The sequence below is a fragment of the Hippocampus zosterae genome, chromosome 20 (genome assembly GCF_025434085.1).
Source record: "Hippocampus zosterae strain Florida chromosome 20, ASM2543408v3, whole genome shotgun sequence".
NCBI classification, from domain to species: domain Eukaryota; kingdom Metazoa; phylum Chordata; class Actinopteri; order Syngnathiformes; family Syngnathidae; genus Hippocampus; species Hippocampus zosterae.
The window spans coordinates 5,182,789-5,200,774 of record NC_067470.1 but is presented as its reverse complement, the minus strand read 5'-3'; the positions used below and the strand labels follow the sequence as shown (position 1 = coordinate 5,200,774).

The 17,986-nt window shown below is 42.5% G+C and overlaps 1 protein-coding gene across 7 annotated transcripts in view; it reads right to left on the bottom strand.

The window, feature by feature from the left end:
- LOC127593336 (partitioning defective 3 homolog) overlaps nt 1-17,986 on the bottom strand; it is a 170,165-nt gene that overhangs the window by 104,287 nt on the left and 47,892 nt on the right. For all 7 annotated transcript variants that reach the window (XM_052054708.1, XM_052054707.1, XM_052054705.1 and 4 more), the window contains 3 exons: nt 12,447-12,621; nt 4,378-4,562; nt 2,585-2,722 (listed from right to left, as the gene is read on the bottom strand). In XM_052054708.1, coding sequence (XP_051910668.1) covers nt 2,585-2,722; nt 4,378-4,562; nt 12,447-12,621 — 498 coding nt within the window. The remainder of the gene's footprint in view (nt 1-2,584; nt 2,723-4,377; nt 4,563-12,446; nt 12,622-17,986) is intronic.

Below are 17,986 nucleotides of genomic sequence, written 5' to 3'. Positions count from 1 at the left end.
AAAAAAATAAAATCTTGCCGTGAATGAGTATCACACATCACTGCACTGCCAAATTGCCTACCGAACGCACACATGTAGAATCAACAAGTAGGAATCCCAACACCGAAGAATAATGCGGAATATAGAAAAGAGCATTTTAATTCCAAAGTCTTATATTCAATGACGTCTTGACACTCTAACCTCCATCTTAAAGGCAGTAAACATCGGGATTTGTTAAACGAGGGAGTGAGAATGTTGAACGATGAATTATTGAGAAGAAAGTAAACCAAAGGTACACATTTCAGATGATGATTATGGGGCTCAACAATTCATTCCACAGATCAATGTTTGCCGTCTTATTTGAGCAGGCGGCCATAATGGAAGGAGAGGAGCTCAAGGTGGTGTTGGAGGTGCTGCTATTTGGTTTTCATTGGAATCTGAGACTCTCGGATGAAGGAGGGACATCAAGCTATTTGGTCAAGTCTGTGTTTTTAGACAAGGGCAGAAAATGAGGAGCCCGTGTCGGATTCGTAATGAAGTCCCAAAATGCTCCGACCAGGCCACAGCAATCTCGTGAGGTGAAGTGCATTGTGGATCAAATTCTGTCGACAATCCATTATCAAGAGATGAAAATGGAAGTTAAAATATGCATATCGCATCGAACTGTGACCACTCTTGTAGTACAGGCGATGCAAATGAAATGTGCCTTTCAGTCTCATCTCATAATGTCTTTCTTCGGCATTGTGAAGATGATGTTTATTGTCGGCCAGGGCCTTGTTATATTTCTTCGGCAACTTGAAAGCATTTAGCCCGTAATGACCAATAAAAAGTGAGGGAACCGCACTGTGTTGAAGTGGCCCAATTTGAGTCACACTCTGGGATTGTGGGGGAGATATTAAATATGAAAAAGTGAGAACCAATGGCAAAAACAAATTAAGAGTCACTCGTGACACTGGTCAAACCCCGCTGTCATGGCCAGGATTAATAAGGATATGTGGCACAAAAACATGAATGGACGGACAGACGGATGGACTTGGTCCATGCTTAGAATGACACATTTGGTTCCTTTGTGCTGCAATCAGTGAAGTTTGGCTTTAATTACAATAATCTCTCCCATACATGTCCAGGATTGGTCTTCACTAGCCCACTAAAACGGAATGACAAATGAATCCCAGGAATTATTTTACCAAATGCTAATTGTATTGTCAGATGAGATCTGTTCACTGCTGTCCATGCTGGTTTGGATCCAGGACGACGCCCCAATTTTATTCCCCGAAGTCATTATTGTTTGCAGCTAAGGTGCCCCGACTCCCAATGATTTGTGGGTAATGAGCTGGCACCGCCCTGTTCAATTATTCTCATTGAGAAAGTGATTTCTCACTCCACGGGGCAAATCAGAGATGCCGAGCACATGAACTTTAATCAAGAATTACTGCGTTAACGAGCAGCAGCGCAGAGAGGACTCCACACCCAATGAAGCATTTGGATTGGAACTTGAGGCAAAAAAAAAAAAAAGGAACAAAAAGAAGAAACCGATAACATACAAGTGTGTAGTAAAGTGAGAATAAAAGGAGACGGGGGCAAAACTCTATATGTATGTATTATTTATATACAGAGTGTATACCTTGGCTTACCCAGCTAAGCAATAACAGTAATGTCAATTCTAAAAGGTAGAGGAAGCTATCAGTCAAAAAAAAAAAAAAAAAAAAAAAAAAAACTTAAACACAGGTCAGAACAGGTTTCTGTGGTAAGGACATGGGAAGGCTGTCAAGTCATTACACAAGGTCTGCTCCTGAGGTCATTTCTATTCTGCTCTCTGTCACTTTTGATAACTTTCACACTGAACACTTTCCTCGCCACAACTCCCGCACCCCCAACAGATGATGCAATAGAGGTACCAGTGGCTGTAAGAGACAATCGCAAAGTGGACACGGAAAAATGAAAAGTGTGAAGTGAGGAGAGATGTATGCAAAGTCCAGTGGTGTGAGGCATTATTTTACAGATGCGACGCTGGGGTAACCCCATACCGCGATCTCATGCCGTGACTTGGCAGATGTAGAAAGATTTAAAACCTTCACCTAAGTGAACATCAGGCTAACGCTTTGAAAAAAAAAATAAAGTTCATGATGCAAAACATACAAGATGATCTGTGAATGCCATGGAGGCCAGACCTTGGGCGTGCATCGCATCACCTGGGACGGTATAATTAATCTAATTTACTAATGCAACGCACAATGGAAGAAACCAAATGAACTTATGAGTCCAGAGACATTTAGTCTGCAAAATGAAATAAAGATGTAACCAAACTACTGTAATTGGAAGACCATTCATCCTACTGCAATATAATGACATGAAACAATATTCCAAAACAACAAAGGGAGTCATCAGGGGCATGAAGTGGATGATTTGGACTGACCAAGTCAATGCCCTGATTTCAATCCTATAGAACATCCCATTATGCCCACTAAAGAGAAGCCTGGAGTAATCCTCTCCAAAATGCCAGTAGTGAGAACTCATCAAATGGCAAAGCATGTACAAATGTGTTTTGACAAAGAGCCACAGTCTTATAATTCATATTCTAAATGTCGCGACAGCACCACCATACCTGTTCTTGTCGATCAAGCCAACGGTCCACCAATGGGTGATTTGCACTTAGGGAGGATCTGGTCATCTCTCTTTGAAACTGAGCGGTTCGGCCACTGGCATCTCGTGGAAGACTCCGGTAGGCATGGCCACCTCTGCCCTTTAAAGGAAAGCGTAGAACACATTCAACTCTAATGACAGTTGTAAGACTAGGAGCATAATGTATGGGAAAATTCTGTAGCATGGGTTATCACTTGAATGGAGAGTTCATTTTGTGTGACCCAAGTACTCTGTGGGCTTCTTGGGATTATGAACTCGGAAGTTTATGCATGTGGAGGAGAAAAGTTAGCCAGTAAAACATTCCCAGAGTTTAAATTGGCCGCCACCAGCCGATGCCTCTCTTATCTCTGGTTCAATAGAGAGTAAATATCGGCTTTCTAAACCACTCAGATGGTAATCCAACCCTGCACCATACTTAACAGTCTTAACGATGTTTAATGTGGCGTGACGGGCCAGAGGAAGCTGCGCAGGCAAACCTGTTAAACTTTACTATCCAAAAAAGATTTTTCCGATAGCAAGACTGGCTTCAGTTTTTGCTGATGCATGCTTCTAACGCTCTATCTATACTATACTATAACTATACTATAACATCTGCTATTCTCTGACAGAGTGCGCATCGGGTTCTTGGTCAACTCCCTGCCTGGGGCCCTTCTCCCCCCAATCGCCCAGTTTAGTCCAGCGGTCTTGGACGTGTCCCAGTTGATGCAACTTCCTTCCATTTATAGATGATAGAAGCCACTGTGCTCAATGGGACCTACAAAGTAGCTGCCGTTTTCTGTACCCTCTCCAAAATCTGAGCCTTGAGAAAATCCTGTCTCAGAGGTCTACAGACAATCCCTTGAACTTCATGCTTGGTTTGTGCTCTGACATGCACTGTCAACTGTGGGACCTTTTACGGTCATGAGTGTGCATTTTGAATTCATGTCCAATGAACTGAGTTGACCGCAGCTGGACTCCAATAGAACATCATCCCAAGGATGATCAGTGCGAACAGCTTGCACCTGATCTCAATTTGGAGCTTCACGATAAAGTAAATTATTAAATTGTCAAGCAGCTTTTTTACAAACAACAAAAGAATCAGATAGTATTCAAGGAGGGCAAAACACTGCTGAGGCCTTGTTGCCTCAACTGTATTTCCTTCAATCACAAGGACAACGAGTCAGCGCAAGCCAGGCCCGAAAGGACACCTTCTCGACCAAATAAAAAGCTTAATAGCCTTTGGCTTCTCTTCACTCGGAAGTGTTGCCGCTCTGACAAGTGGAGTGTCTTTAAAAAGGATTATCAGACGATGCAGCAAGACACACTAATCGTACGGAGGGTTGCTGTGTCACATCCTGTGGACTGCATTGTCGTCTCAGAAAGAAGTAATGGTCTGTGTGCACCACGTAGAGAGTGTGGCCATTTTTATATTTCGCTGGTTAATTGGCAGCCAGTCGTGTTTTCTAAGTCACAGGGAATAGGAATCAGATTTGGTTGCTGTAATTTTTGCTGTGAAACTTGATAAGCAGAAGCTATATAAGTAAAAAAAATGGTTTTCACCCAAAAATCAGAATGAAAGCTAAAAATAGAGTCATGGAGGATTAGAATTTTGTAGTATTTATGGGGGGGTTTTCAGCTAGATTTTTTTGAGCTAGTTTGACACATGTTTCATTCACGTAAGGTTCCATGTTGGAAAAGACATAATAAAAGGAAATCAAAAAGGACATTCAGTTCGGCTTTTTAGGGCAATGTCTGAAATGCATTTGGGATATTTACCTTTCGTTCAAGGCTGTTGGTACCAGGGTTCGGGTGTGGCTTGTGGTTATACTTTTGGAAACCAGCAGTTGTGGTCCAGCGACTTGGGTCCTTTCTAGAGGGTTCTTCTTCACCAAGCGGGATTTCTCCAGCTGGAAGTCCAACCTGGGTAGGATCACTACTGCGACGGACATGGAGAGGCATGTCTAGTCGGGGAAACAGAATTAAAAGGAAAATGAGGAAAAAGAAAACACAAAGCATTTTCCACGTCACACTGCATCCAGGAAGGGAGCATTTCACACATGTGTGGTCAGTTGTGGCAGCACTGAGGGTAGTTTTCCCACTCAATAACTGGTCCCATAAAATAATGAATCCTTTCATATATGGAAGATTTCTCTTGGCTCGAGTACTGTCAAAATAAAATATGCAATAAGTCGAATTTCCTCCAAACACAGAATAGCCTCCCTTTTAGTAATCCTAAAGTTTTACAATACATGAAGAAATTCCAGCCACATAAATATATAACATCAATTCTAAAACCGCAGGATTTCAGAACGTCCGGTCTAATTCCATGAGCTTATACACAGTATGTAAATAAAGCTACACGGGAAACTCTGGGCTGTGCGTGACCGCGCGCAGTGACCACCATTCAACTTTCTGAATCCTGAGTGGAAATAAAGGTGACGCTCCAATCCTCACTGCAGTGAAAACATTCGGTTTGGACGCCTGCTGCTACAAAGGCAGGCCAGTTAAGTAGATCTGAGAGTTTGGTGAAGTGAGAATCATTAGCAAGCTCCCCAAAGGCCAGATGGAATTGTTTTTTATCGCTCAAGCTGCTTGAGCGATATATCCATAATCATGCAAATAGTTTGGTAACCAGCTGTCATCAATCACCGGATCAGTGCGGCGAGCATATGCCGGTGCTAAGCTTCCATCTGATATGCCACAGACAAGTCTTAGTCGTAAGAGCAGCGCAGATTAATCTCGCCGTACGCTGCTCTGCAAAACATGCATATTTAAAACGGTAGCTTTTAAAGACACCGTAAGCGATTTTTGCAGCTGCCTCCAGTAACTGTGACAATAATGAGATTGCAAAAAAGTCTGCTTGTCAAATGTCCACCCCAAATTAAGAGCAATAGGACTCAAACATCACCAATAATGCTGTCGCTTGTTACCAACAGTTTTTTTTTTTTGTTAAATAAAATGTACAATAAAGATTTTAAGATGGCAATAGGTCGACCCCGAAGGTCATTTCTTAACTGTGTGCCTTTGTCCTTGATCCCATTTAATCAAATGCACCAATCCATCCCAGTGACATGCTCCCACCCCAACCCACCCCCCAAACATAAGAAATCTTGACAACAGATGAAGGAAATGATGTTAGTCCATTGATTTAATCACAAGACTTCCTTGCTAGTGATTTGGATTTTTTTTTAATCCATTTTTTCCCCCTCATTATGTCCTTCATGGTCAAGCAAACAATCGTGATGTATGGAAGCCTACACGTTAAAAAGATCTAGAATGTTTCCACATGCAAGGGCGCTGACTAATGTCTCATGTCCTGTTCGGACCATCGAGACAGAAAATGCGTTAAGGAATGTGCTGCTATCTGAACAGGGGAGCTGTTTCAGTCACAGAACATTAAACGGCTGTCCCCAGATTGCCAATGTTGGTGACTCGTTTCACTACATTTAATACATTTCACAGGGATTTAAACGAGCAACGACCCCAAAAACATGATGGGAAGGTATGTTACCTTGATTTACTCAACCGTTAAATCTCAAAGCGCATTTAACAAGTCCTGTGAAAGTGCAACTCTGACAAAAAAAAGTTAGCATCAATGTGGATCAATCTCATTCGTGTGTCATGGGGAAATATGTCTCTCGCAGATGCATTTATTACTGCGTAGACATATAGCTGGATCTCTGCAGTGCCTGCCCACTCGCCATGTGTGGAATTAAACAATTACATATTTTTGGGCGTTTGCCTTGGTCTTGAACTGTAAGTAGGGTAAGCAGAGCTGCAGTGTTTGTGCAGATTACCAATAGCTAGTTATACAAGTGTTAGTTTTTTTATAACTGGGACATACTGATATGTGCCACTAAGTTGCCCATCTGATGGTATTTGTGATTGGTGATATGTCAGCTGCATGCACCGCATGCATGGATCACTTATTCACAAGTGCCACAAGTTTGTGGATTGGTAATGAAGTGCTGCCTACACATGGCAAAATCCAAGTGAATCTTGATTACCTAGTGGTGTCTTCAAGCAAGAGTAATTTATGGGCAGGCCACACATTGAGATTTAGCTAAAACATCTGCTCTGAGAGAGTCAAAAACTCTCGAAAATGATCTAATGACATTACAAAGTGTTGCTACTTTGGCGCTCATTAAATTTTTGAAAAATAAATAAATGAATAAATAAAACATGTCACTTGAGAGATGAGAAAAGCCACACACCATGGCGGCAAAGTAGGACAGATGGGACAGTTTTTAGTGAGCTCTCCTATTATGAAGATGGCCATATGAAAATAGCACCTCTTTGCCCCTCGTAACATTTGGACCCATTTAATTTGTGATGGGAGACTGGGAGGGTTTAGTCCCATGTTTAATAACCAGACAGATTCCAACTGAGTCAGCCATCGATCCGGGATGAAGAGTAATCCAGAAGGCTGGGGGTGGTGACGGGCTAATAAAAGGTGGCCAGATCCAGGAATTATGGCCAAGGCGCAGGGTCCACACACAATTTACCACAAGGGCACGAGTCTAAAGGGCTATCACCTCTTATTGGTTTGACCTTTTACTATTTACTTCCACCTTGCTTAGAGGAGGCATATATTAGAGGACACACACGAGCACATACCCCGCGACTGATCATGAAAGACAGCTGAGCTTACTCTTAAATTGAGCAAATTATAACTGCGGTGGGTGTAATTTGTCCATAGGCCATCACATGAAAACTACAGACTGACACAATTGACTCTACCTGTATTTATTTTCTTTTGTCTAATTATTGTAATACATTTACACAAAATTAAAATAAAAAAATCTTTGGTGGAATGGTGTTCTACATTGTAGTCCAAAACAAACTATTTCCAAGTCAACTTGAGCAATCTTCTAAAGCAAATGCATTAACCCACAGCGCACTACAAATTAATTCACAAAAAAAAAAAAAAAATCCAAACGTGTCATTGGTTCCGTTTGCAGCTCTCAAAGCAAATTATTTGCAGTCACCCAATAGCTAAATTTCTGATACAATGAGCACAATGACATGCATTCGATGTGTGGCGGAGGATGCGTATGTTTCTCCAGTGGCCTTTTTTTTTTCCTGGTGTGCTCTCAATCCATGACTTCCCTTTTTCAACTGATATGAATAAAAAAATACCAAGCAACCGTGGCTTCAAGGAACCTCTAAATGCTCTCCCGCCCCCTTGGGTTACTTTGAATACATCAAGTCTGTGCCCGTTCAATACTTGAATAAATTATGGCTCGAAGCCATTTTAACTCTCCGTCTCCAACCACTGACTACATATTGATGTCTCCAGCGTGTAGCAAAGGAGGATTTCCACTGCACACTGACCCAGACCATCCACATGGGTACAAAAGGCTCCATTTTAGGTAAGCGTATGGTGGTTATATAATGGGAGGAGGCCTGGACTGTGACCAAAAATAAATGCGGATCCCAAACCTGTTGTTTTTCCTTCATTATGGGAATAAATGTTAAGGAACTACAGATTTCCATTCGTCAACTAAAGAAGGTTGGCTGCTCTAAATCGTCAAGTAACTTGCCCTGTAACTTTCAAAAGGTTGCAAAAAAAAAAAAAAAGTGTAGAGGAGCCGTGTTTCACCGTGATCAAAGCTGTGGGGCAAAGTAAGTCCCCTGAAAGTGGCCCTGTAAGAGGCAAGATAGGAGTGTAGCGGAAAGGGATCACCGCAGTTCTTTCGGGCGGTGAGGTTGATGAAAAACAGGAGGCTGAAAAGCAGCAGAATGTGAAACTTCAAAGAAGATGCGGGCCAAGATGACTCATACCTCTGTTTTACAATATAAATTACGGGCAATTTGCAGAAAGCTGAGGTTGACTACTGACATGTAATAAATAAAATCAGAGACAAAGGAAGGAGCCAAAGAAAGAAAGAACATTTTACTTCAAATACCATCCAAATATGTAAATTGTGTCTTCATATTGGAGGTCTGAGGAGCCCAGAGAAGTGCTTGCATGCATCGACTGCGATACCGTACACCACTGTGTGTTCTTTTGGCATTTTGGCACAGGTCAATGCAGCACAGCAGAGAGACAAGGGAGCCTCTCACAAAAGGGACGGATGAGGCAGGAGGAAGGGGTTGTTCGCGGATCCGCAGGGATGAAGAGCCTGGAGACAAAAAGATGCTAAAAGCCCAAAATGGCTTTGTGGACTGATCATGGCGGTAGTGGGCGGCAATGCCCTCGGCTAGCCGTGAACCTCTATGCACATGTCATGCGAATGAACCCCAGAGAGTTCAAATGGCACACGTCGGAAATTACTTGTTATCCCGCATGTCTTATGACTGTCGTTTTTCGCATTCTCAGTCTGTGCAGAACTGCATCATATCTATCACTGAGAATGTCTTTTATCTTTCAACTGAAAAGTTTACATGAAAGCCTGCCGTTGGTCTTGTTGGCCTTATTAACTTGAATGAATGCCAATATTTGTGATTGTCACGGCCCACGAATCTGTCTTTGTAATTTGCCTCCGCGAAGCATCCATGCTGCTGACATGACACCCGATTCGAGGCACACAAACAAACCGTCTTGCTTCCCATGCTCTGTGTCACAGGGTTAATGCCGCTCGCCATTTAAGTTGATGTCTCCATGTCACGACGCGTAAATCATTATGTTTCTCATTCAGGCCTGACTGCTCTTATGTCGGTTTAAGTGTGACACAAACGCTCAGCAGAATTGCCCTCAGCTGTGTGAAGGAAGTAATAAAGCAGTCAAAAAGCTCTTGCTCAACCACACACACACACACACACACAAATATAGCGCAGCATGATTCAGCTGTTTGGCTATGCCTTTATTGAGACCCTTACAGGAGCAATAACAGGCACGGTACCGGTAACACAATCCCAGCAGTGCTGAGTGGGGTCTTTTGCCACTTCAAACACTTCACACTTCATTTCCAAAACGCTCCCTTCACCATTTAACACGGCGAGCCATTTCAATAATTATCTATAATAGGCTGGGGATGATATTATGACAGTATGAGTGTTTTTATGACCAATGAGTGTGAACTGAACACCCACTCGTTAGCAGTTTCCAAACCCCAGTCAGTGAACTGCCTACTTGCTCCCCCAACAGGACTGAGTATGATAGCCCCTCTGCTCAATAAAGTAGAAGATAGGGCTCAGGGGGTCTGAGGAGTTTAAAAGTGCTATCAGTGTTGTCATGACGAGGCAAGTTGATCCGGTCAGGCAGACATTCTCGCTGCCGATTGTGTGATTCACTCCAGCGTGAATGAGCAAACTGAGTCAAGAGCGGTTATGCACAGATGACTGTCTGGAGGCTGCTGGGGAAAATATTGAGATAACCCTAATGGGAGCTAACCAGATGTGGATTTACCCATGAGCTTAAAACTACAGTTCCTGTGTGTCGCATCAATGTTTATTTACGCCCTTGCATATTCATAACTGTTCACGAAACAAGCAAAAATCGATTTTATCTGAATAGTCAAATCTACGATAGAAATTTAATTTGAATTACATACCCAACTCTCCTGTTGGGCAGCCCAACTGTTCTGGGGATCATAATAATTACAGGCCACCATCAGACGGGACCTATAAGCACGTCATGATTCCCCTCCTATCAAAACCTTAAGAATGTACTGCATCACCAGCTCATTGGTGTAGTGAGAGATGAAGGTGGTGGTTCTGGACCGAGGGGACAGATAAAGCAAGAAGGCAGATGACAGAGATCGGTATCAGTAGCTGCTATCGGACCGAGCAACGTGTGGTTGCAAAACCTAAACCTGGTAGTTTATCTATAATGGGGAATCGCCTTTGGAAGTCACCCAAAATCCGCTGGGTGAGGCTCCGATCGAGCAGCAGTCCACATCATGAGCTTAAGCCTTTGACAAAAAGTTTTTAAAAGCTGCTTTTAAGACTATGGAAGAGCACATTTCTCAGGAATTAAATGAATTTCACACCAAAAAGGTCAAATTTAGAACGCGACAAGGTGAACGCAAATGGCAAGTGTTCGTCAAACTGTATCATCGCGACTTTTATATGGCCTTGGCCGGTGCCATCCAGCCTCTATCAGAGCAGTTCTGAAAGACAAATTGGATTAGATAAAGGTCATCCTCGTCAAAAGGCAACTGATACAAACACTCAATCACTCACGCAAACAGACGCACACACACCCGCATTAATGCACTCATGCACCTATGGACGAACACACACACACACACACACACACACACACAAACACAGCCAATCAATTTAATGAGCACCTGCTACCCTTTTCGGGGCTGGACAGTGGTCAGGTACTGAATTTGTGCATGTATTTCTGTTGAAATGTCTTCAACAAAGACTTCAACAACAGTCTTTGAAAAGAAATATTCAAAAATCAATTCAATTATATCCACCAAACCTTACCCACAATCCTGACTTAAAGCCATACTAACATAAGGAAAATGTCTTCTTACAATTTTGATCTCATCTCCAGTCGAGTTATTAAAACTCTGACCTGCGTAGCACGCCAGAAAATCGGCCACAACGTGCTGGAAAGACAAAACAAGGGAGGCAATATTTGAGAGTCGTCAATGGGGAAATCAATCATTCTGGCTCCGAAGGATGATTATAAATAGCCTCCCTGCCAAGGATGACATCACACTTTGATTTCTGATAAGCAATTTCCCCGCCGGTTGTTTGCTTATATACAACTCTGGAGTGAAGGTTGCTCCTTTCTTTGTTGTTTCTGTGCACAAGTGTGTCTGTTACTCAACAATATTAAATCACAACACCCCGAGACCTTGAGCAAGCCCCGGAATTGTAATCAGAACTTACTGACAAAACAACAATGCCGTGTCTCATAGTCAATTCTGCAGTTTCAAATGTCACGGACGTTTTGCTTTTGGTAGGCCGAAGAATTCAGTTGGCGGAGAAGAAGGGTTGTTCAATCAAAAATGATTTTCATACTGTCAGGGGCCACGAACGACTCTCTGCAAACCTTTTCCGTGAATCTTTCCTGCAGACTGAGTGTGAGACTCTAGAATGAACTTTTACGCTGAGCCTCGTGAGTTCTGGTCATGGATGAGCTTTGAAGTTTGAAGACAGCGGCGCATCAGCCTACTGGTTTCACTTCACGCAACGTCAACACAGCGTGCACGCGCAACCTCTGAGTCAATGTCTCGGGGTGGCATTTTGGGCTTGCCAGCGTGTCCACCTTTGTTGAAACGTGCACGCTCAAATTTGCGCATGACTGAACACCGCGACGGTGTCTCAGTTACGTTTCTTTGTGTGGGTTTCGCCTGTCGGTTAGAGTCAGCACATTGGCATTCCCTATATGCGCGGCATGGTCTTGACAGACAGTTGGCTCCGCATAGTACACCTGCAGAATGTCAAGTGTAACAATTGATTCCCCATCCCTCCCAAGTCCAACGATTTCTGGATGGAAGGTTTTTGGACATTTGGAGTTGAAGAAATGCATTTTTCATTTTGTTACGAACTGACATGCTGCCAGCAGGATTGATTTCTAAAAAAGAGAACAAAAACCTCACATTTGTTCATCTGTTTTCTTCACTTTTCCCCTAAAAGCTTCACAACAAATACACACATAGCTGAATGAAAGCACATAAGTATTGCCACTGTGCTTTGGTTTCATTTTAGTTTTTATTTTTATGTTTGAAGTCTATATATATATATATATATATATATATATATATATATGTATTTTTTTTTTGTCCATAGGGTGTCAGCTCAGTCCACTAACACTTGGCTGATGTCTTCATGAATGTCACAGCTGTGGTGAGTGACACTTTGACACTCTACTTGAATACTACGACAGTAAGTTGTCACAAGTTCATGAGCTAATTGCGCTCGCAACGGATTGGACTCACTTGATCTCAAAGCCGATGGGGTGACCTCAATCTCGCTGTTGGCTTGGTAGGGCTGGAAGGATGACGTTGACCGCAGCTCGCCAGCAAACGGTTCGGGACTCTGAGTGCCTGTCGAGCTAGCGCTTGTACCGTCACCACCATTGTGAGGATCTTGCTCTTCATATACAGCCACCAACTGATGAGAGAAATGTTCACATGTTCAGTAATCCATCCATCCATTTTTTTTTTATCCACTTCTCACGAGGGTCGCGGGCGTACTGGAGCCTACTCCAGCTGTTTTAGGGCACTTTTTGAAATGAGATGATCTGTGTTTTGGTTGCTCTCCACAGCACTGTGTCATTTTACAAAAGGAGGCAGTTGTTTGTTTGTTTGTTTGGATGGATGCCCTCCTGAGAACAACAAGGACAACTTTTTTTCAGTTAGCGTGTGCCTGCATGCAGTGTTTCTGCAAGTGTGGTGACATGTTATTATTGGAAGTCAAATTATATGGTGCTCAAACTATGTTTTACTATTCACAGCGATTGCCGACAGAGAAGAGAAGGGCCCGCAGGAGAAATATACAAATGTTAATATCCACAGAAAATGCAACACTTGCATATGGTTAGCGCTTCATGTGTGAAGACCATCCTCTGCATATTAATTCATTGGCTGCTTGCATCGCACATGAAAAAACTATATTCAGCGATGAAGCATTCATTTTTCATTAAATTAATAGACAATTATTGTGTGTGTGCGCCTGTGTGAGACACCTGTGGGACTTTGCACCTGATTTATCATTGATGTAATTGACAGCAATGCATCATGCTGGTTTTGCACAATTAAAGCAGGCTTCAGATTTTCCCCTGAGCTCTTTCTTGCGGTGCATACCAATATTTGTGGGAGATGTCTATCACTGAATCACCCTCTCCACCGTAATCAGGCTGCATTCCCATCACTCCCCAATTGCATTTCAATGTTTGTGAGGGTTGATGGCAATTTTGCTCAGTGTACCAAAGAAACTATCAGAACGGCTCAACAAGACACTTGGGTGAAAGTGTACTTATCAGCACATTTGAAGCTGTAGATTTTGAAAAATATATATTTATGTATAACAGCGTAAAATTTTCTGGACTATTGTGAGTTACAGACGTGAGACCCAAAATAAGAAACAATGCATTGGGGAGTTGAGTGTCAAGGATGGGGGGATTAATCAGGCTACAGAAACGCAATCAGCAATTCTCTATGATAATGATGACAGGGACAGCTGCGTGACAATGGCAACACCAAACACAGAGAGCGAGAGATGCCCCCAGAGGTATTTTCACTGTCCAAAGTAAATGTGATGAGCCAATGAATAATTAGTGACAAAGTAATCAGGCCTCCTATTCATACATTCCTGGGAGTATTTAGCAACTCAATGAGTTCTCTGCCTGCCAGCTGTCCATTTAAAGACAGGATAAAGACTGTTGATGGTGTGGCGGAAAACTTTTAATACATTTTGAAAGCGCAACATTTTACATCACAAAATGTGGTCAGTTTGAAGACACATCATACAACAAAATCGAGGATCAAATGAACAGGGGCTCATACTTCACAACAACTGTGTATTGGTAACAGCTCATAGCGAAATAAGGAATATTAATTGCACGCCTTCACCTGCCGATGGACTTGAGCAAGACAGTGTCTTGTCCCGCCATGTCAAGAACTATCAGCGTGTGAATGAGAGGAGTAGCTTCGAATCACGATCAGAACACAGAACATCTTTTTCTTTCTTTTTAATATGTGGCGCCCTGCACCGGCTTGCAAGGCTCTGTGAAATTAACAAAACTCAGTCTAGCCTAGCCTCACGCCAATTTGCACAGTGCACGAAAATAGAGCCCACAGTACTCATTAGTTGTCACGTGTGACTGCCACTTACAGGACTGGAGTGGAACCATTTCACCTGCCATATAATAATTACCCCCCCCCCCACCCAGACATGTTTTGCTTTGTTCAGCCTTTCCGAAGTCAATGCTGTAGTGAGCGGTATTTTAGCTGCCTTTGTAAAGTCACATTTTTCAAAAACACATGTACAGTAGCAACCACAAGTCTGGTGTTGGAATAGTCAATTTATAAATGCGTTTGCAAAAGTATGTCAGTTCAGCCATGGTGGTGCAATGAGTAGCAAATATATTTCATGATTAGCCTACGCTCTCATTATTAATCTGCTGTAGTAGTTTCGTCAGTGGGTTGTTAAAAGTAGCTATCAATCATATTTTCCTGCCTCACTCCAACTACTTTGAATGTGGTCTCGGAAAAGAGGGCACTTTTGGCCACAGGGAAAACTCAAGCTGTACTTGCTGCTGAAGTGGCAGCTCTCACGTGGCTTCATGATGAAAGTCTTCACAGCGCTGTTTTCCCTTTCTTTGAGAATTGGTCACGGACAGTTTTGAAACAGCACAATTTCATATTTCGTTTTTGCATTTAAGTTATCCTCTGCTCAGCTCTGTACAGAAAGCGCTAAAATGCACGATTGTTTTTTTTTTTTTTTTTTTTCCAGAAGGCCAACATTTTGTGCGACACAAAGCAGCATGGCTATTTGTCAAGAAGCATGACAGAAGCAACTTTAGAACCACAATACAAAGGGTAGGGTCAATAGAATGCAGAAAACATTATTTCCAAGCTCGAGATAAATGGTGAGTGAATGAAAGAGAAACTCAATCTTGTCATCAACAGGAGGAAAGAAAATAAAACTTTCCAAGATACAATACAAAATGCTTTATGAACCCCGTTGTCCCCCGAAGTCGTATGATCTGACACATTTTACCTATCAAAATTAGGTATCACTTTCATGCCTGCAAACTGTGATGTGGACATGCTAGCCAGTTTGTTTCCAAATGGAATCATGAGTGAACGGAATGCAGCTGTCCCATGCCTCAACACTTACCCAAACCTATTTGGGTCTAGTAACTGTCACAACAACCGTCTGTCAGCCGCTATCTGGGTTCGGTTTGGGGTTAGCCGGATGAAAGCTGGAGAGCAACGAACGACCGGGAGATGATAAATTTCAAGAGTTAAGATGACGCAGAACATGCAAAGGCATTTCCTTGCAACCGACAGGTGATAGTTGGGGTCCAATATTTCCAATTCCATCACAGTGAGAGCAGGAAGACGGGAAAGAGGCGGCGGGGGAAAGTGTCAGCGATGCCTTTCATGTCCGTCACGTTTGATCCGTTTCCCACTTTTGGCAGCAAAGAAGAGAAAAGCACGAGATGGATGGGAAGCAGCTGACGACGAGACGGGGTGCTGTTTTGACAACCCGGGGCTCCCTTGGCTTCTCTCGTGTCTCGCTAGCCTTACTTCTTCAGCAAAGACATCCACGTCCAAAAATGTCTGATCTGCCACAGAGCACTGGCATTAGGATTGGCAACGTTACAAAACAGTTGTCCCAAGTGCTCAGACAGTGGCGCCGTGAAAAAAAAAAGGGAGCTGATTAGCAGTCGCGGGCAGAGCTGCCAGTACAACAAGAGATATGTAATACCTGCAGTGTGATGATGCAAAGCTGGATGCATATTCCCCATGACAGATTTTTTTTTTTTACTTCAAAGGCAAGTGGAAAGGACAGTTGACATAAGTCGCCCTATATTTGAGAGTGAAAGTTTTGGAAATGTGTCAAAACGGAACGGATTTTACGAGTAATTCATTGTGAAAGTCATACCCATGCTGTTCCATTCAAACAGAAGAGCACAAACAGTAAACCGATGGCGAAAATTGGGGACAATCAGCATTTTAAAGGTCTACGAAAAGATAGATTTCATGTTAATTTGATGCTTAACCAATAAAGGGAAAACTTCTATCGCCAGCCTTTAGGTACCACATCACTCACTGCCTTTGGTTCTCCTGCCAAAATGTAATCCGGAATGATGAATAATTTTGGGTCTGCATAACCTTTAACAAAGGTATACAGAAATTGCGCATTGAACTCCACAGTCTTGGAGAGATAGTAATGTGATAAATGGTCTTCTTGTGTGTTTGATTAAATTTGTATTAAACACACGGTTGGAGAAACAGGTGCAATAAAAACTATAAAGAAAAAAAAAAGAATACACGTACTGTGTAACACAAACAGCCCAAGTTTCCTCGGCCATATCATTTTTCTTAGTTTTATTGCAAGGGTATCAGGGGCACAAAGTTATTACAAGTACAGTAAAGGTAGAAACTGTGAATCATTCCACCAGAAACTCCAAGGGCTCAAAATGTTGAGTAATGGCGATGATTTGCCATTGCATCAACTGCACTCCATCCACACCGCCTTCAGAGTGCAAGTCATGGGGGTCCTTCGACGCTTCCGTTTTTCATCACGTTTTTGATGGTCGTGACCTTGCATATTCCCTCCTATAAAAGTCACGAGCGTCAGAAACATCAGTGGACAAGTCTTCCTCCTCTTCCTGGCTGCGGTGAATTGCCCCTTTTGAATATTTCATGCTTTTCCTTCTGTCTTTTATTCCTCGCACATGCAAGTTGGAGCGAACCGGCAAAGTGCTTGGTCCTGTATTTTTCCTGCTCATTAAGGCCATCAAATATTCAGAGAATAAGTGTCAAGCACTCTGGCCTGCCATTGCGAGCATATCAAATAAGGCTAGAACGGTAACCCCGCCACGCCTCTGAAACGGATGCATATTTCAGGGGTTGTGACACCGGGCTGATGTAAGGGTAACTCTTCGCAAGACATGAAATTGTGGCAAAATATCACGATTACCATACACACAGAAAATATTTCCACAGGTAGAGCAAGAGTAAACCAAGGTCATGTTAAGGCGGGTCCTAACACAAGCTTACTTTTTCAGGAAATTTTAGGGAATATAAATGATGTTGGATGAAAATGTGAAAACAGAGAGCTTTTTTATTTTTACAAAACAGAAATCCAAACAATCAATCATTCCTCCATTTAAAGTTGTCTTCATTTATGTCCGTTTGCCCATTCGAACCTTGGACGAAAGGTAAGCAACGTTTTTTTCCGTCAGGGTCATGGTTCAATTTTTACTTCAGGCAAAATAAAAGGCAATTTACTTGAGTTTGCCATTCTTAAATTTTTAACTGTGTCATTTGTTTTAGGTAGATGAGGTAAGGATTGGAAGAAGAAATGCCATTTTTTTACTTCATGTTCCAAGTCGCTCGCCAAAGCAATCCGGTTCAAATGATATGAAATTTAACATTTACCTGCCTTTTAAATCCCACTGAATATGTGAGGGGTCCGGGGGTGGGGGGTCCTGGGGCAGACAGCTGACTACAAATCCAACGACTGAAGCTTTTTTACTTTGAAAAGTTCAAAAGCCTGTTTATTATTACGAGTGACATTTCCCTCAAAGCCGCTCGCCGAAGGCACCTTGAGATTCCACAGCCTCAAACTTTTCTTCATAAAATAAATAATCAATATATGAAGCTTCCTGCACTCCCAAGTCTGCCTCCATCCACCCTGTGCACACCATCCAATAACGTTTTTCAGAGACAGTCTGAGCACAACAGCCAGGTAGTCTCTCTTGAGGCAACGCGAACAAACGCAAGTACGAAATCTACACGTA